Below are 20,773 nucleotides of genomic sequence, written 5' to 3'. Positions count from 1 at the left end.
CATACTCACAGCATAGTGGTGCAGGAAAAGTGGCGGTAATTCCGTAATGAGCCGTAATCTTCTCAAGTGAAAAAGAACTATAGCCCATCAAAGAAAGTATGTACACATTTTGTTGTACACATGCCGCTTGCTGCGCAACAGGGTTTTCCCTTTCCTTGAGCCGCATCCTCCACCATCAGCTGCCCCCATCGGTGTTCCCAATTGGGTAGGCTGGGTGCGATGTGTGGAGCTACAGCTGCTCCAGCGCAGCAGCGATGCAGTTGGACGCAGCAATGTTTTTGCATGCTGATGCATCATCATTTGGATCTGCTTCCATGCGGTATGCGACCAGGCATTGCAGGGTTCACCAAACTCATCCACAGCTGCAGGCTGGTCTCTCTAGCCTTAGCTACCAGGGCAAACCCTGGGAGAAGCTCCCTTGGCGGATATTCCATGGACAGCTAGAGTTTCCGGGATGGATGTTAGCTGGGTCCTGATAGTTGGTGTTGGCATATCTCCTCCTCTCACTCTGTGTAAGGGCATGTGTTTGACCAATTCATGGAGGCTCATCTGGGCACACATCTTGGCATCTCTGGTTGGAGGTGAAGGTGCCAGTGGTGGTAGATGATGCGCCCAATTGATTCTCCAGTTCTGTGGGTATGCCCACCTCTAGAGGCTTTTCCGCAATATCATTGCTCTTTAAGTGTGGCATGACCACATCATCATCATCCTCAGTGAAGTAGCATCTGTGTGAGTGAGGAAAGGGTCATTGGCATGTGTATGTTATTATACTTTTTTATTCATTTTTATTTTATTGTTTAAAGCGCAGACCTAGCACGAGAGCAGCAGAGAGCTGTACAGCGTGTGGGTAGCCAGCATTTGGGATGGAATCTTTTAACAGCAGCGCAGTACTGTGAGGTCTGGGCGTTGGCATGAGCGTTCATTGGAATTAGTCCTTGGTCAGGTGTTTTTGAAAGAGCCATGTTTTTGAGAGATTTGCGAAATTGGAGAATTGTGGGGGGATTGGACACAAACTTGTATTGTGTGTTGTTCTAATGGGTGCGTCTCACACTTTTTGGGCTTAGGTTGAAAATCTTAACCTGACATGATATCGTTTTTATTTATTAAGTAGGTTTAGTTTCTTGGGGAGATTTAGTTGCACGAATGTGCACTATTTTGTAAACTGTATTAAAACATAATGCTTGAATTCAATATTTTCCATTTCATTTTCCATTTCATTTTGATATTTGAAATTCTGTGGATGTATTTTCTTCGCCAGGTTTGAATAATGTTACAATAATAACACATTTCTTTGTTGAACCTAATAAATGCTGACTCAACAGAGAGGAGTGACGGTAGTGACAGTGTGTTGAGAAGCTGAGTATTTGGTGGCATGGCAACTGAAGTTGCTATCTGCATGCATTGGCTGCCTCGCAGGTTGGTATTGTTCCTGTCCTGCCGTTCACCATGGTTGCTTCTACCCGCATAACTCAGTGGAGGCCAGAGCAACAAACCATAATTGCAGCACCGTATAATTCATAGTATGGTTCTCATTCCTTGTCCCTATTCCTCTTAATTATTCTACCTCCACTTCCTCTTCCTAAGCCTTCTTCCTTGTCCTTGTCCCTCTCCCTCATCTCTCTTCCTCGTCCTAGTGTTCATTTGGGTGGAGAGGATCCACTTCAAAGATGCTTCCAATAGAAATTTGTTCATCAGGCCACTTCACCCCTTCCAGAAAATGGGGGCTCTTAACCTATGCTGCAATTCTTTTTCTTCAGAAGGTCTGCTGTCATGTGACCACTTGTTGTTGACACCGATTCATATCTCAATAGATGTGAAGATGCTCACCCACCAATTATTGACGTCACTGTTACCGTCCTTGACACCTCATTAAAGCTGTACACAAGGAAAGGTAAGCCCTGCATTGTTGTGGTCTAAATTAAATTGAAATGGGTATTCTGTGACTCTCAAGATGGCCTCACAAATGTGAGTCGAAGTCTTTGTCATGTTGTGATAGTTCAGCACTGGTCCTTGGGGTGTGGCGATTGACATGTTTTTGTGCTATCAGCCTTCCCCTCTGACCTGGGAAGGTGTGCATAGATAATAAAGATTGTGTACCTGCCCTTTTTATCTTTTTGATACTAGCCTTCAATATTCCCTCATTCTTAGTTTTGGCACAGCACCACCTAGAGTGAGCTAAAATCCTCCTAGAGCGAACTAAAACTAACACTATGGAATGTAAAGGAGGAAAGTGACGTTCACAAGTGGATACGCAGCCATGGTTCTCTGGATATGCCCCCCTCCCTCCTCCCGAGATACGCCGTTGCCTTGCCACATGAAGCAATTGGTGTTGCTGAGGTACTTTACTCTAATCAAAGGAAAGGACCTTAGCACTGCCACTTGCATCATGTTACGGGCTGCCTCATAAGGCTACGGAGGGGAGCAGTGATGCTGCATACCTCTCAAGTGTAGCCCGAGCAGCACCGGGTTTCCATGGGCTGCACCCTGTGACTTCACTAGATTGCACTTCTGGGTCAGCAGAAGTGGAAAGGGAACAACATTAATCCCAAAAGTCTACAGAGGAGCATGACATGAGCTATTTAATTTTGCCATCCAGTTAAAAAAGAAAAAATAGATGCATGCTGTGATGAATGAGCCCCTGTACACCACACTTCCTAAAATGTGCCTCTTTAAGGAGAGTAATCTCTCCATTTGGACCCATCCACAACCATAGAGAAGCCAGAAAGCAGCACTTAAAACAGTCGTGGGCAGTATTTGGTTTCTTACCAGCTCGACAGGAGCACAAGTGAAGTGATTGGCTTCAAAGCAGAGGCGTTGCTGGGGGTGGGGGGGGTCAGAGGGGGCTATAGCCCCATGTCTTTTGGTTGTAGACCCGGATAGAAGCTCAGGAGCTATAACCAAAAGGCTAGCTGGCCCAGAGTCCCGATAGCCCTGACATTAGCTTAGCCCCAGATCTCTTCCAGACCTAGCAACAGCCCTGCTTCAAAGTGCCTCTCAAGCAAAATAAACAGTTCTGGAACTGGGAAAATGCTAGTAAAAAGTAGTGGACCCATTAACAGTAACAAGTAAAAGTGGTTGAACTTGGTTCCTGTTAGTTCCTGCTCAATTGTACCTTTGGCTAAGACCCCTCCGCCCCCCCCCAATATATTGAGTCTCACAAATGTATCCACAGGCTTAACCAACCTTCCCTCCAATAATACAAAATAAATCTAACACGTTATGTTTCTGCAAACTGGACTCCACACGCGTCATCTGACCGATCTCTCTATTATCCATTTCTAATGTTTGTATTTGATAGAATGAATGGATTGATGGATGTACATGTGAAGTAGGGAAGCCACTGAAATGTTAGACATGTAACAATCATTCAAAGTGGAATTCATCACTTAAAACCACTATCACTATAAGCTACACAGGATGTGTGAATTGAGAAACATAAGGGAAATGGTCCTCAGTTGGAATGTGGTTCAAGCTAGTAAGGAGAAGGAGCAGTGGCCCAGAAGTACACTGGATCTGTTAATAGACTGCAACCCCACATCACCGGAGAATATTAAGACATGGCTTACCAGAGGGTGAGTGTGTCTGGAAACTAGGACAAAAATAATGGGCGAAGTTCTAGGTTTGATGTGTATCCACTTAAAGCCAGTGTAGTGCTGGAGAGAAATGAGATTATAATGCAGAGTTCTGAAGGCTGTATCAGACAATCAGGACCCACTAGACTGTGATGGGAAGCATGAGTGAAGCAAGGTCTCTCCACCAGAACTAAGGGCTGTTATAAGCCGTACTGCCTGTAGACTCTAAACCCAAATAATTCCAACGGTTGGGTGTTATTTTCTCTCACTGGTTTCCATTACCAGTGAGGTCACTCACACTAACCTTACACTGGAGGCAAATGGGTCCTTTTTAAACAAATATAGCGACGCTATGTATATGAAAATACAACCATATTTTATTGAATGTATACAACATTTCTATGAAAGAAAATCCTGAAACAACAATGCAAAATCCAACTTCAAATTTCATTGCACTCTGGATAGTAATATGATGATTCACAATGTAAAACACAATATAGGTGGTTGTCACCACAGAGCCAAAAAAAAACAATTGTTATTCTAAAAATACAACAACATATTGTGCAAATCCAATCACAGCTACACACTTCAAAACCACTATCACTCTAATTGCATGTATACCCACTCTTCACAACAAACAGCCAACATGTTTCATTCCATTCATCTCAATAAAAAACGATTTGCTTGGAAATTCTTCAGGGGAGGCCCTGTGTGAACAACAACCTGTCCTATATTCAATATCCAATTTCACATACTGAATGGGCTGAATCCCTAATAGTATTTATAGTTCAGGAACCTTTCTGCCCAATGTTGGCGCAAAACATCCTGATTCTTCTCTATGCTCCCAGTGTCCGGTGTTCAGTGGGAGTGACCCAGTGGGGAAATGAAATAAATGCTATGCAGAACTCCCACAGCAAATGCTAGGGGATCTATTGATTGTTCTCAAAAAGCCACGAAATCTCCATGAGGCATTTCAAAACTAGTACACTCATGTGTAAGTACTTGCGCTCCGTAATGATTTCATTCTTCCACTTCGTCTTGCTAGAATGCCCAATATCGGCTGGTCCTACAGTAGCAACTCCGTCCTTCCTAGTAACAGGTGTCTGCTCCCAGGTATTCCGTCTCAATTTGAATGTAAATCTCTGCATACTTCCGGATCCGGTTTAACTTGTACGCAGATCGAGATTTACACTCAGATCGAGACGGAATTGGGATCAACCCTTCTTAATCCCAGTTCACAACAGAATTTGTTCTGGCTAGTTTTTTCCATCATTTTTGGGTGGTGCTGTGTTCTCCCATGCGGGTTGCAGGTGGTAAAATGGTGCTACCACAATTTGTACCGCAAAGCTGAATTGGGAGTTGCCATTGAAGTGCAGCCCAAGTGCTGAATGTAAATGCTCCACTTCAATGCCATCAGTCATTGGAATTTGCAGGTGTGGAACCACAAACAACCCCATAGAGTCCTCTGGATTCCAGAAACAAGCACGTGTACCTCCTTACTGGCACTCATGATCTGGTGGTAATTCTGCAGGACCAAGCTTGGCAGTAAATCTATGTAAATAACGAGGAATTTCCTGCCAAGCTCTCAATGAGGCCCACAATCTAAACTGGGCAACGTTGATGTATTAAAATTACTAAGAACATCCCAACTCTGTTTACATTGCCAGGACCTGGTCATGAATAAGTCAGGCATGAATGTCTTATTGTCATGAATAACATGGCTTGTGAAAAGTGTGCCTGACCCATATTGGTCCAAAGGGGGCTCTGACTCCAATAGAATATATAATGTTTCAGTGATGGGGTGGGGTCATCTCATCATTGTTTATTCTTAAAGCGATATCTGCCCTTCAGCAATCACTGAGGGTTGTGAATGTTTGAATTAATTTGAGGGCTTGAGAATGGAGGTAGCAAGAGTAGCCTAATGTTGAGTCAGGACACACAATATCCGTTTACAAAGTGATATTGTTTCTGTTTTGAGGTCTTTGTTTATGGACCACATAACTGAGGGGGTCGAATGGATTAGCCTATGAGTTTGAAGGGTATGGCAAGGGATGCTGCAAGGATGTCAAGGGGAGTGCAAAAATTAGTCGACAGAGAAAGCTCTACTGTTGTGCCGATGAGAATCAGGGGTCTGCTACCTTTAGATCTCCAAATGTGTTGGGCTACAGCTCTCTTCAGCGCTAGAGAGCATAGACAATGGTAAGGGATCATGGGAGTCGTAGTCCATAACAGCAGTAGAGCCACAGGTTGTAGATCCCTGCTACCTACTAGGAGTGAGGTCTGCAAACAAACCATACAACGTCCTTTCATCGCAGGATGTTTTTTTGCAGTGTTTTTTACCACAATTTCTTTGCCGAAAAAAACTCACTCATCACATTTTTGTTGGGGGGGTTAGAAAATATATAAATTTGGATGCTCAGGAATATATAAAAATTAAAGGGGGTGGGAGATTGTGGGGGAACCCTCCAAAAATAAAAAATAAATACATTCGCTGAGTTTTTTCATAAAAAAATCTGCAGTAAAAAACCCAGCGGAAAAACATCCCGCGGTAACATGACATGGAACCAAACAAACATGGAACCTTTCCTACACCGTTGACATTTGCAGCAGAATATCAGTTTAAACCCTGTACATGTGTTTTTTGTAACAATCTAAGCAATTGATTTTAGTAGGAAGAGAAGATATCATGTTTATGTAGAGCTCAGCATTTAATTGTCGAGCAAGAATTTAATAACAAAGTGCTTCTAAAAGACTCCACCAGATAAAGCCGATCATGGGGTCTATGTCATTTGAACAGATGGAGGGGGAACATGTCCTCTTCAGAATACTCACGCCAGAGCCATAATCCCAAAGGGCCAGGAACGGGTCTCCAGGCGCTTTAAACTTTTCATCTCCTCGGAAGAGAGTCCCATGCCACTGTCCGACTCACTCTCCTATACAGGGAAAGAAGCAGGGAAAATCACTGACAAGTACTCGTAAAATTACCAATCCCTGCCCACTCGCAGACTCAGTTAGGCCTATCTGAGCTTTACGCCACACCGTGTAACCTTAACGTAGCTTAAACGTGCAATCAATAAAATACTTTGCACTCGTTTCAGTACACACTGGAAATTACCAATATAACAGGTTGTAATAGGATAAACAATTAATGATGCACCTTGCCGAAAATGGGTTGCACAAATTTCAAATAAAAAAATGCATGAATGTAAATGGAAAAATACCTGAATCAATAAATGTTCAGAGTTTTACAGTACTTATTATCGTAGTAATACGGTAGACTACACGAGAGCTACTTTTCATTAGCACCATAGTCCCTTCAGAATTGAAGAAATCAATCATCACACCTTTACTGAAAAATCCCAATCTTGACCCTGACAACCTACAAAATGACTGCCACGTGGCAGCCTTGCCCTGGCCAGGAAAGATCTTGGAGAAGAAGGGCACGGTTCAATTGCAGGAATATGTTGAAAGGTGAGACCTTATTGGACCCTCTTCAATCAGGGTTTCGTTGTTGGCAGTCTGGTACGAAATCCTACGAGTGGCAGATGAAGGGGAGCTGTCATTGCTTGTGATGCTAGATCTATCCGCGGCATTCGATACGGTGGATCATCGCACTTTATTGCCGATGTTTCCAAAAGGGCCATTAAATGGTTTCAGTCTTTCTTACTGGATCACCAACAAGAAGTGAGGTCCTCCTTAACTCTGTTGCTGTTTAATTTGTATTTACACCCATTAGTGGACATTCTTCGGAAACATAGGTTCTGCTTCCAGTCGTATGCGGACGACACACAGATGGTTATTAATTTAAGTAACGTGGAGGAGTCATTTCTAAGAGCAGGGCTGTGTCTGGAGGAAGTTAGTAATTGGATGGCAGTGTTTTGGCTCCAGCTCAACCCAAGCAAAACAGAAGTGGCTCTGTTTGGTGCTAAGAATATGTTCCGTGCCAAGAGAAGGCCACATTCTCCATGCCTTCTGGGCTCTAAATTGAATGTTTCTCTCAAAATTAAAAACCTCAGCTACAGTGAGGGTAAGATAGGGGCAAAAGTGCAGTCCATTTTCTATTCTTTGTGGCTTTTCTTTACGACAAGCACTTCCATATGCTCCTAAACAGGATCATGCCAGAGTACTGGTAAATTCCCAGTTCAACTACTACAACGATCTGCTACAATGATTCTTGACCTAGAGTCACTGTGCAGGCCAGCCTGCAGCTGTCCATCCAGCCTCGCTTGCCGAACTGCCTGCCGCCTGATACCCGCAGATGTCTCCCGTCTTGAACTCTGTCGCAGGAGCTGCAAAGCGTCTTGGAACCGACTCAATGCTGTCGAGCATCAAGATCATCTGAAGCACCAAGTACATTGTGGTTCTGTCCCCCTGGTCCTTCTCCAAAGGCCCCTAGTGACATTTACAACCCCTTTATCATTTGATGCTGATACCAAATAACCTTGAACAGTTAAGGCTGATTGCTTTACCGACTACCCTCCTGTCAGTATCCAGAGTGAATCCCTTTCCTTCATGAAAATGTATGTCCTCTGTGTTCCTTTACAGTGTGGGTTGTATTTTGTAGTGTGCTAGAACTGTCCATTGTAATAATAATAAAGTAGATATTTTTGTACAACTTGACCGGATAGTCCTTTTTATCATTGGGTTATAATTGCATTTTTGCTGTGTTGCAACTAACCTACAACCCACAACCTGGCACAGATAAGCCTGCCGTTCCATCCACGTTACCAAAATTTGACAAGGAGGTTTATAATTGACTTGTGTTTCCAATCTGTTTCGCATCCCTTCTGGTGTATTAGAGGTGTGGGACTAATTGATGGTTTAGAAACCGATATTCATCCCTGGACCACTAGTGCCCTGGAAGTTGATCCGTCAGGGTAGTACTTTGCCATATTCTTTGAGTCTGTCTGGTTATTTGGTGTGCGATATTTCTTATTTCTTTTTATTGATATAGCTGAATAAATCGTTTACATAATTAAGGTCACAATATGTATAAAAGGCAATGACAATTCCAAATCTAAAAATACATAGAGCCACACAATTAGATGATTAGACAAATATACACTCACAGAATAAAAAAAAGAGAAAAAAAATGATTAACTTAAAACCAATGGTGAATAATGCCCTTATTACCTAGGATAAGTAATGCCAGTCAACTTATCAGCGACCTTCCTGATTTGATATCATGAAATAAAAATAGCTTAGAACAAATAATAGATGTTTGAGCTTAATGGAGGGAATTGTTCCCAATCATCAATAACATCAACTGTGTATCTCAGCGACTTCATATTTTATCAACATAAAATTAGTCACAACAGTTAGTCCTACTGATGTACTAAATTCGCCAGTTTAAGGTGCATTACATTATTATTCTTACACTACTTAAGTTATAAAAACATCGGGTCAAGTAAAACCAAAATTATTTTTGAATGATGAAGATGTACATAAAGTGATCATCCAGTAGAAAATAGCATTGATTCGCATAGACATCATGATCATGATATTAGCAGTCAATTCAAGAAAGACTGTCTTAGTATTTACGATTAACTCGGAAAAAACAATTACATTTGATCAGATGTCAGTTACAGCCCGTGTTTCTAGGAACAACGCAGCATTCCAGAAGTTCATGATGGCTATTCTGAAGCTAGTAATCGGGGTGCAAAGAATTAAGAGCCATGAGGTGTCAGGATCAGTGTTTCTCAGATAGTCAAGATGTTTGAAAAAGTGTTTGATCCTTAGTAAGGAAAGGGCTGGACACTTATTAAATGTCGCAAAGTCTCTTTTTGTTCTTTTTTAATACAAAAATGACAAGTATTGTTTTCTTTGCTAATCATATTGCATCTAGCCATAAGGTCTCTCATGGCCCACAGATTGAATCTTACCCGCAATATAGATGTTCCATACATGGGAGAGGGATATTTAAGCAAGTATAGTTCAATTGTACAAATGTATTTCTCTATAAATGGATTTTCTCTGACGTCCTATACAGAGTACACTGTCTACACATCTCTATCCAATCCTCTTAGTGTAATTTAGTTTTAGCCCTATTTGGATCTGATATGAGTGTGTCTATGGTGACATCAGCACTGGCCAGGGTATGACAGATAGTCATTCTCCATTGGGCTGCAAATTTGTGTTCAGACAAAAGCATATATTCAGAGAGAGTCTTAAGCAGTGTGTCAGAATTTTCTGCCAAAAGACACTTCCTAACGAATGCACAAAGGTGCCATCTGTATACTCCATTCAAGGAGATTAGTCCCAAGACATACCTGAGCCATACAACTGGTATGCACTGAGGTAATGTTAGTATCTGTCTCCAGTATTTCCCCTCCATTTTATGGAAAAACGCATCTGCTACTATTTCTTGTGTTTCCATAGTGTATAAAAGAGGAGGAGAGGTTTTTTGATTGTAATAAATAATGGCAGGTCTTAAAGAAAATGTAACATATTTAGCCAGGATGATCTTGGTCTGTTAGGTAGCAGTTGTGAGTTTTGTTTCTAACGTTAACAAGTGAGATTTATTGTGAGGTTGATTGTCAATGATCATACATAGATAGGTGTAGTGAGTGACTACCTCTATCCTGGTATTATGCTGGGTCCGAGTAGGTCTGTTCCAAATAGAGAGTTTGCTCAGACAGGACAATAGTATGTTATTTTGCAAATTTATTGTTAGCTGATTGGAGTCTATATACTGTGACAAAGCATCGAGCAATCTTTGGAGACCCATGGGGGTCTTGGAGACTAAAACCAAATTGTATGCATATAATAAAGCAGACACTAGTTTAGGGCCTAACCTTGGTGCATCAACAGCAATATTATCGAATTCATATTTCATATCAAAAATGAAAAAATTGAAGATGGCTGAAGCAAGTATGCAACCTAGCTTCTGTCCTCTAGATGTCTGAACAGGAGCAGATAACAAACCCTCGGTTGTCAGACGAATTTGAATCGACGTGTTCAAATGAAGTGCACCAATAATCTCAATCAAAGTGGAAGGCAACCTGCGTTATGTAATTTTCTTAGTAGAAGCCTTCTCGATATATAGTAGAAGGCAGTGTGGAACTCTACAAATGCAAAGTAGCTCAGTTGTTTGGTCATTGAAGCTTGAAATTTGATGGCATTAAGAGATGTCAAGTTGATGGCGGTTCCCAGGCCAGCTACAAACCATGTTTGATTAGGATCTCTCTTTTGTTGTACCAGAGTCCCTTTGTTGAAACCACGAAGTACAAAATGTGCAAAATTGTTTCCCGGCGTGTCTAACAATACTATCGATCTATAATTTGTGGCCAGGGAGCGATCTCCTTTTTTAAAAATTGGAACAATCACTGATTGTCTCCAGGAGTATGGCATGATGCGGTTTTTGATAATCTAAACAAATATGTTGTTTAAGATAGTAGACCAGATTTTAGGGTGAGCTTCGAGCATTACATTACTCAGCCCATCGGGGCCAGGAGCACTTGACGGCTAGATTTTTTAATTAACTGTTCTATGTCTGCTTCAGGGGTTTCTAGTTGCCATGGGTGATGCTTAGAGAAATCAGCCGGGGAGATGGAAAATGAGGGTTCAGCATATAAACTTGCAAAGGGCTCCCGCCACTGCAGCTCAGTGACACCATTGATTTGAATGAGTGGTTGTGAAGCGTGAGATCTTTATTGGTAATTCCATCTAGCACAACAGATACTTCAAGGTACTAGAGCACACAGTTATAGCATGTTTATTTCTGCCATTGTCTCTGTTACGATCATCAGAAGACATTCCATCTCTGTGTCCTCAGTCACTTGACAAAATGCTTCTCTCTAAAGGCTTGTGTACAGTGCAGAAATGTTTGACTATAGCACATAAAGTGCCTCTTGATTGCATTGTGCCACAATTAATGCTTTGTTGTAATGTGTCTATCTTTCCTATCTCCATGGCATGCTGTTCAGGATGTTTGTTTGCATGTATGAGGTAACTAGTGCCCAGCGTACGGGATGCCGTGTGAGTGTGCTGCTTTCCCTGTGCTACTTTACATTTTTTATTAGACAGTTATGAACCCTCCTAATGGTATGCATTCTGCCAAGCGCTGAAGCCTGCAAAGTAGATACACGCAGGCTTGACATGTGGCCAACTTTGCACCAGACCTGCAGATGAACTGGTCTGCTGTTAAATCTCATTTACCAGTTTAATGGTAGCCACTACAGAGTGCACTTTGCTTTCTAACCTTGAGTATATTCAGACATGTAATTTCTCATTTTACTTAAGCCGGTAAGATAGCTATAGCTGGTATGATAGCTCAGTGGGTTCAGTGATTGCTGCTGCGATGTGTATGTGATCTGCAGATTCCCAGCAACGCCAACTCAGCCTTTCCTCCTTCTGAGGTTGATAAATGAGTACCAACATAGGCTGGGTGATATTGAATGTATATTTGTTCTATATAAAACACTTAAGCATAAATGCTATATAATAAGACATCATCATTTGGCCTTAGACGTCTGCTTGCATTCACAGTAACTTGGTAATATGGACCTATACACACCGAAATTAACGATACATATGGTGATCCAGTTTTGTATGAAATGTATCTCACATTACAATGATATCGTAACCATATTTTTGTGATGCCACTTCCTGTTTTATCAAGGGGTGAAAGGTCGTGTTTGATTGCTTCCCGTGATGTCACTTCATGGTGGGGTCAAATGACATCACTTCCTGTAATGGCAACAGATGTCAAGGGTTGTGTGATGTCACTTCCACTACCTTTGGCATTTTGGTGAAATGACGTGCCTGAGGCCATCCATGGGAGAGCAGAGCCATTTCTGAATTTCTTCATCAAACTTGGAAGGGGCAAACAATTTTCAGATTCTATTTTGAGTAACAGAATTTGCACTAACATCTTAAGTTCAATTGGTATATGTAAAATTCTTGTATAAAGAACATCCTTCAAAACAGTTAAGTTTCCAATCAAATCAGACATGCTAAAGCAAGCGAGGATAAAATTCTAAATTGGACTCACGTGTTATTCAGTGTACCATAATAAACAGCGCAAAATATACAATCTTAAAAGGTTCTGCCCATAAGATTAGCCTTTTTAAGTTCCAGTCTAAAAGGGCTTCGTGAGTGATGAGGTTTTTGTACCCAGAAGTGTGTTTATGCAGTAGCTTGGCATTAATGGCCTATGTCCCAGCCAGGAATTTAGTGCCTTTCCAGAAGAAAGGCCTGTCTTTCCACGACCGAGGCAGATGGCATTAGAGTCCAGCAGATCAGAAACAGATTTGTGCTTCAGACGCCAATTAATCCAAGACTGCGGGGCCAACAAACTGCAGTGTAAGAGCCTCCTCCCCCACCGCACCGGCGTATTTACATTCCCTATATGGCGCGTCATGACATGCAGTAGACATCAATTAACCTCGCGGAAATGCACGCTTGACTCTCGAGGCATCTCGAGCAAGAAGTCTGGTCCTTCGTCTATGAAACATCCTGATAGTCTCCAGACTCAGCCATCCAAAACTGGCCCACTTTGGATGGCTGAGTGGATGGCCCGCTCTTGCACAGCTCCAGTGGCTACCCACACCCAAGAGAATTGCCTTCAAAGGGCTCAACACTGTATTCAAAGCCATTCACCTCAACACTCCATCTTACCTTCATGACAAACTCAAACCCATCACCCATAGAAGCACCAGACAATCCAGCCAACACCGTCTACACATTCCATTCTACAAACTCACATGCACACAAAAACAAGCATTTACCCACTGGTCACCAGGGCATGGATCCATCACCACATTCAGAAAGAGCCTCACAAACATACCCGTTTCCCCACACACACACACCCTGCCCACCTCCAATGCCCTCACTTGTCTGTCTCTAATCTTTAGATCCTTTCCTGAAAACACTTTGTAACTTCTTTTTTCAACTCCCACAGTTTCAATATTTGAACCATGTAAGGCACTTCAAGACCCCCTGGGTAGGGCCAGCGCTAAATGAAAATTCAAATAAATTTATCAAAATAATCACGCCCTGGAAGTAGGGGGCCGGCGGGAGTAGGGGACCAGCCTATATTAAATCAGCATCCTAACAGGAACACTAGGAGGGAGAGATATGACGGGGAATGGGAAGCCTAGGTGGGCGTGGGAGAATGAGATACCACCAAGGCTGCCACCAGTGAGCTCCGATGGGGACATAACCTGCAAAGTTGGCACTGCGCGTATCGGGGCAAGAGGTGATTAAAACTCATGTCCACTTCCGCCGTAACCTAGGGTGTAAATTGCCTCGTTACAAGCGTCCAAATGCTTCTAGCACCTGACGGAATTGTCAGGCCCGGTGAAAGGAATTTGAATAGTGTCTCCAGTCTAAGTAGTGATTAAGTGACCCACGCCCTCTTACTTTTCGGGCAAGGTAGGTCATGGGTGATATCAAATGGGGAGATGAATGGGGAGAAGTTCCGATCTACCAACAGCGTGGTGGCAAAGAGCTTGGGAAGCCTACTTGCAGACCTTGGCTTCCAATACTCCAAAAATATCCTACACCAATATACAATACCGCAGCACCCAGCCGAGAGGGCAACCTCCAGCCAAACCCATTATGCAGATCAATTAGGAGGACTTTTAGATTTGCAACCCAAGTTCTGCACTGGAAACAGAAACACGCTGGATAGCTCAGGGGCAACGTGCTCGCCTTGGAAGCAAGACGACAGGGAGCAACACAGGTTCGATCCCGATCCCTGGTTCCGTGCTTAGAAACCTCTGGGTATTAAGCGCGTTATAAATAACCTATCATATCATAATGATATATTAGAGTGCCCCCAGGCTTGTAAGGAAAAAGCCATACCCCATAGTCGTATCAGCCAGCTGACAGGTAGAGTAGTGTGCCATGAGGCATGTGCTGGGTCTCTGTTCTTCTGACAGTGTGCCCCGCCCACACTACTCCAAAGAACTGCATAGACCCACCGGTGGTGGCCTAAAAAAGCCATAAAGGATGAGGCTGGAGCAGAGGGTATTCTAGATAACAAATGTCCACTCAGCAAGTAACTTATACCCAGATCTATCTTATGCCTCAGGCCTATAAGCAATAATCACCCTGATTGGCTGCAGTACCCACCAGGGAGATGGGCAACGGGACCATAGATGCCACCAATGCTTGCTGGAGCGACTCATTGCTGTATCATTTACATAAAGAAAAAGGGGGGCCATCAGCGACAAGAAAAACAGGCTGCGGAATGAGTCTCGCAGTGCAGTACGGGAACAAAGAGGGTCCGGCCGGGGGCTTTACTTCTGAAAGGAGGTGGAAAATGATCTGTCTACCCAGTGGAACCCCCTCATAGACATTAGGCTGTGATCAAGTAGACTAGGAGGTGATGGGTTGTGAACTAATTATCTTTAGTGATAACAAACACTACAAGTCCCAGAAAGCATTGCTTTCTGAAGGAAAAGCTCAGGCTCGGTAGCATTTCCAGAAGTTGTTTATATGACATTCTGTTTTGGAAATTTGACAAAGTAAAAGTACAAGTACTCGAATATCTGATGATTAAAGAGAACAGCAGCAGTATCCTGGGGGGGTGCTCTTACCTCATGCATGGCCTTGCCTTTTCCCACTGGCACCTCATCAAACGTCTTCACGCTCAGCGGTCGATTCTTGGTGTTGTTACTGGAAATCAGAAGGCCGAGAAGTTAGGATAAGGACGTCACTAGACACTCTGAAACTCGTAATTCTTTAAACTTATTTCAAAAACCCCACTGCTGTTTTGCTGGCTGGGGAACATCAGTGCCAGTTTTGAGTAAAATTTTGAGGCCGCCATGTTCTCATGCGCCCCATACCAAGAGACCCGGTGGCATTGTGGTGTGTCCCGTGCTTGTCCTGCTGGCCATGGTGAATGGAGTGCTGTTTGCTGCTGACTTCTATGTGCAACATGCACTCACGTGTTCAAGTGTCTGCAGGGATTCCCAGGGTTAAATCCTTCTATAGAGGATATGAAGAGGAGTCAGAGACTTGGGGTGACATCTGTTATTTATAGTGCTTTCAAGTCCTAAAACTTTGGGATTACACACTAAGAGGTCGACTGACAAAAGTATTTCCATGTTTGAACAAAAGTGCAACTTGAATCCTGCCTGATTTACAATCGGCATTTCCACGCTGTGGATTAAATGCAGTTTGCAGGTTCAGGTGAGAGACTCGGGAAGGGGGTCTGCAATCTCGCGATGTTTTGGACATAACCAGCATAGTTGCTTGTGAGAAATCATGAGAGTCGGAGTCCAAAATATTGAGCGAAGCGCAAGTTGCACAGCCCTGGGCTGAGGCGCTTTCTTGATGCAGCTCTAAAGGACAGTCTTTGACTTAGCCTGTGCCTGACCAGGGGCAGGCGCAGGCTAAGGTGCAAGGGCATCATGTGACCTGTGTGACCCTGGGCTCTGTGGAACAGCGCCCATGCACAGCATGGTGTTTGTTTTACCTTTTTAAATGGTTGGTATTAATGCAAAACAGACATTTTTAAAGAGATGAGTATGACTCATCCTGATGAAGGCCCATGTTGATTGCTGTAGACTTAGGACCAGAACAGTGTCAACTACACAACCTTCATGTAGAAGCACGACAGGATATGTCCTCATAGAGCATCACCATTCAGGAGCCAATGGCTCTCCTGGCATTTGGCGATGATGCCCTCAAGCCACCAATGTGTTATCTGTATTGAGAATCTTTTCTTTTAACTGTTTGATTTTAAGAACCATTTTATATACAGAGTAAATTAATCCTAACACGTGAAAACTACTTTCTAATAATGCATCTCATGAAAACCTTAAATTAGCACTGGTTAGATAGCAAAGTAAGCTAAGTGCTCTCCTCTGATATCTGTGCATAGTCTTCTGTGCAGGTTCAAATCCCGGCTGGGTTAACTCAGCCTTTCGTCCTTCTGACGTTGATAAATTTAATACCACTTTGTGGGATAATAATGGCTTCTGTTATTTCAGCGCTCAGAGACCTATGGGTGTGTAGCGCTATATAAGAAATGTACAATTAATAATTGTTTTTCTGAGCAATATCTTCACCCTTTTAAAAAAAAAAGCAAAGGGCGAGAGACGATGAGTTAAGGGGTGCCTGCCCCTTGACAGGAAATAACAATACAAAAGGAACAAAATCAAACAGCCCCCAAAATAAACACAAAAGTACTTAAGGAAGTGGACAAAAAAATATAAAAGAGTGACAGACGTAATTAAATCCAAAATTAATTATTCAAAATATTTTAAGGAATAAATAACATACTAAATTGAAATTATTAATAAATATGAAATTATGAAGTAATAATGTAGACTTGTTTCTATTAAAGCTATCATCACAAAGAAGCATGTTGAGAAACTTGATTTTTTTTTTTTATTGGAGCCGCTGCTTAATGTAGGGGATTAAAACCATGTGTCCCCTATTTTCAGCAGACTGATTGTTCAATGTTTACATTACCTTGTGAATTCTTTGAGCCACTTTACTGTGATTACTCCTAGTCAGATATATTTTCTGTGCACAGATGTTTCCAATTAGCTAGTGCGGCTTCTGGGCCCTTGCTTTGTGGTTAGTGGTGGGAAAATCATACCTAGTTTCGGGAGTGGGGGGGGCAGTTGCAAACTGCGAATCAGACACTTGGTTAATACTGTCTATCACCTGGTTTGCGCGCTTTGCGTCGCCAGTGATTTACTGCCTGGCAAATGTTAAGATATCTCACAAGCACAATTAGTTGCGAAGGTTTCTGCACAATATATTTTGATATCACATCTGATGTCGTAGTCTTCGAGAATCAAAGCCCTGTAAAGGGGCACGCTGGCAAGAGCAGTCAAACAACATCTCAACGCCAACTGTCCAATTGGCGTGGTAGAACAAAACCAGGTCCTACGTCGCCCGACCCCAACCAAAATGAAGACTTTTTTTTAATGATTGTAGTGAAGACGTTTGAAAATGTTAAGTTTCAAACACAAACTTTGAAAACTCATTTGCCAAAGTTAAAGTTAAAAAAAAAACATGTTTTTATATGCTTAGGATTTTAAGGCTTTAAGTTTGAAAATGTAAGTAATATGCATTTCATGTGTTAATCCTATGTGTAAAGTTTCTTTGCCGCTCCTGCTCTCCATCCACCTTCCAATATGCTAGGTCTGGCTGCCCCCACTCTAGGCCTGCATGAGTTTGACTTCTCTCTTTACCTATCTTTATCCTGCTTACTCTTCCCACACAATTCTGTGCCAGTATACCATTTTCCACAATGATCATATAATGTGTTTATTAGCTCAATGAACAATTTCACATATATTACAATTTCATTGATCTAAAACAATTTGCTTTTTAAAACAATGTACACATTCCTATTATTGTATCTTCTAATAGAATCCTATAAAACCAATATATATCAACAATCAATAAACCATCATTTCATTCATATTCACATACAGTTTTTTAGGGATCCCAGAGCTTGAAGGTTTTCGACGGCTATCGTCCAAACATTATATGATGCAATCATCATGGAGATGTTACATGAATTAATACAATATTTCCAAAACCGATCTTGGTTAACTCCTTGTATTCTGCGGACAAACCGGGATAATAGCCTTTGGTGTATAGCTTCGAAGGCTTCACAAAAGGAACGAATGTGTTGTGCCATTTCCATTAGCACAGGTTTAGAACAAATTCGCCAAATGCATTACTTTTCACTGATCCCCTGTTGGGGCCCCAATGCGGTCAAAGTTGGTAAATGACCCAGTCTTAACAATAGGTAAAATCTTCGGACTGCTATGGAGGGACATATAAGCAGGTAATTCCCTGCAGACACATATATGAAACATAGCAGTCTGTGGTTTGGATATCTTTTAAGCCATTCCAGATGAGCGTAGTTAGCTATCCAATCCCATTGTTTTTAATTTATCCATACATTCATCTCAGTGTGCCACTTGTAGATATAGGATTCCGATTATTATTAAACTAAGTTGACTCTCCTCCTTGTTGACCCTTCATCGACCTTACCTCTTCTTCTTGGTTATTTTGACTAGATGCCTCATTTTTCCCATTACTTCTCCATTTGGTATTTTGGGCTTCATCATCAGTTTGGCGGTATTTCCCGAGGAATTTCTGCTTGATCATTGTCACTGCTACTTGTAAGCAGGGGAAATGCATCCAATTATAAGTGGCAGACTGGCAAGGTTCTTCCCCAGATTTGGAATCAATTGGGCTCTATGGGGATTTTGGAGGAATTGTCTTAGGTAGTGAATGGTAATTCTGCACTTTTATGGTGGCAAAGGGGAGGAGTTACATGCTTGGAATTTGGCAGTGCAGTCAAAGTGGCTGTAAATCCATTAGTGCCTCAAAGTGACAGTAACAGATGTACTGCCACTTTGTTACAGTAACAGATGCACTGCCACTTTGTTACAGTAACTGATGTACTGGCACTTTGTTACTGAACCACCAAAACCACAATTAAGCCTTTTGTTCTTCAAACCTTTATTGAAGCAATAAGCCCCGAGCCGCGGGGTCATTACCGAGTCAGGTAATGCCCGGGGGCCCATAGATATAGGCTCTCCCTTCTTCCTTTCCATGATGGCCTTTTTCTGATCGGGAGCGGACGCGCTGTGGACAGAAGTGTTCCCAGGGCGTTTGCTCCCAAAATGAACCAAAAAGCAGGTAAGTGGGGGTTGGGATGGCAGGGAGGGGATTACCACTTACCTGAATCCCCAGCGGGGGAAGATGGCAGTCTCAAGCCGTGTGGTGGCTCGGAGCGGGCATTACCCGGTTCCAAGCCTCCTCGTTGGCTGAAGGGCTGCCACACCCCCAACCCCTGCTGAGGACAAAGGAAAATAACGTCGGGAGAGGGATTCCCAGTCGGGTAATGCCCCGGCGAGGGCCAATCAGATTGCATGTTACAATCTGGTTGTCCCTCGCCGGGTACTAATTTGGAATTTGAAGCTAGATAACCTTAGTCTTGAATGAGCTGCCTTACCCAGTTTCCATGATGCTCCAGCGCCCGATGGAAATCCTCACATTCTCTTCCACTGCGGGGGTCTTGGTGCTGGGGTCCCCATCGAGGCACAGGGCGGTGTTCAGCGGGATGTAGTCTTTGCCATCCTATGTGGAACAAAGCAAGGGTTTTAGTCATTCCGAATGCCAGGATATCTGTGGGTAAAACCATGAACTAAGTATGAAATTACACAAGCAGCAGGGTGCAATCAGGAAGCAAGGCTTCCGGCTTGCATTTTGCACAGGCAAGAGTGCTTTTCACTTTTATTCATGTTTATTTTGACATAATGAAAACGTGAAACAGTCGAACAGAAGTAGACGGGCCAATGAATCACGTGGGTAGAAAGGCCTAAAGGATGCTCTTATTTACTTGCTTGAGTCTAAGAAACACGCAGGGCATCTTATTTGCGAAGGTGACCTGTGCCCAGAGGCGTTGCTAATGGGCTGGAGGGGCACTATAGCCCTGGGTCTTTTGGTTGTAGTCCCGGATAGAAGCTCAGGGGCTTCAAACAAAAAGCTTGCTAGCCCCGAGTTTCGACAGTTCCGACATTAGCGTGGCCCCAGATCTTTACCAGACCTTGCAACAGCCCTGCCTGTGCCTTTCTGTGGGAGGTTAGGGAGGGGGTGCTGTGCACACATGCAAATGGTGAACTGGTCCACCCGTTTGCATGCATTAGTCTTGGGCATGTGGTTCCTGCATTAATGCATGATAGGCCCGCAGTCTCCACATGGGAGATGGGTATGCATTTCGCAGCCACTGAAGGGCTTAACATTGTGAAATTTAAAAATATTTAAAAAACATTTCTATCCTGTTTTGAGTGATAGAAGGAGTAGCATCCACTAAGTTCGTAACTGTCTGCATTAAAAGAAATAATGAAAGGGTCGGAAACGAGTGACCCTCCCATGCACTGGGTGACCCCCTGTATCTGTTCCAAATGAACACAGGGAAATGCTTTGGTGTTTCTAACATTTGAAAGTCAATGCCATTCATGGATCTAGCGGTGGCTTTAAAATGCAGAAAACACCACTTACCCCCTTGTGATTTATGCAATTGCACATAAGACAGCGGGGGAACCTGGATGCATGTATGTCGGGTGCACACATTCAGAGGCATTTGCGATTTGCATTGGTGGATCTGTAAGATGCCATGTGTGCTTGCAACCCATTACAACTTCCTATGGAATGCAATCTTTCAATTAGACCCTTTGCAGGGCAGAATTGGTACTGCATCCAGATGAATATCT

General features: G+C 42.8%; 1 protein-coding gene across 3 annotated transcripts in view; it reads right to left on the bottom strand.

The window, feature by feature from the left end:
* LOC138480803 (vascular endothelial growth factor receptor kdr-like) overlaps window positions 1–20,773 on the bottom strand; it is a 1,018,894-nt gene that overhangs the window by 404,152 nt on the left and 593,969 nt on the right. For all 3 annotated transcript variants that reach the window (XM_069612549.1, XM_069612547.1, XM_069612548.1), the window contains exons 27-29: window positions 19,513–19,637; window positions 15,116–15,194; window positions 6,405–6,505 (exon numbers count right to left, since the gene is read on the bottom strand). In XM_069612549.1, coding sequence (XP_069468650.1) covers window positions 6,405–6,505; window positions 15,116–15,194; window positions 19,513–19,637 — 305 coding nt within the window. The remainder of the gene's footprint in view (window positions 1–6,404; window positions 6,506–15,115; window positions 15,195–19,512; window positions 19,638–20,773) is intronic.

This window comes from Ambystoma mexicanum, chromosome 5p, assembly GCF_040938575.1.
Source record: "Ambystoma mexicanum isolate Mex_15411 chromosome 5p, UKY_AmexF1_1, whole genome shotgun sequence".
NCBI lineage: Eukaryota > Metazoa > Chordata > Amphibia > Caudata > Ambystomatidae > Ambystoma > Ambystoma mexicanum.
This window is presented reverse-complemented; position numbering and strand designations above follow the sequence as displayed.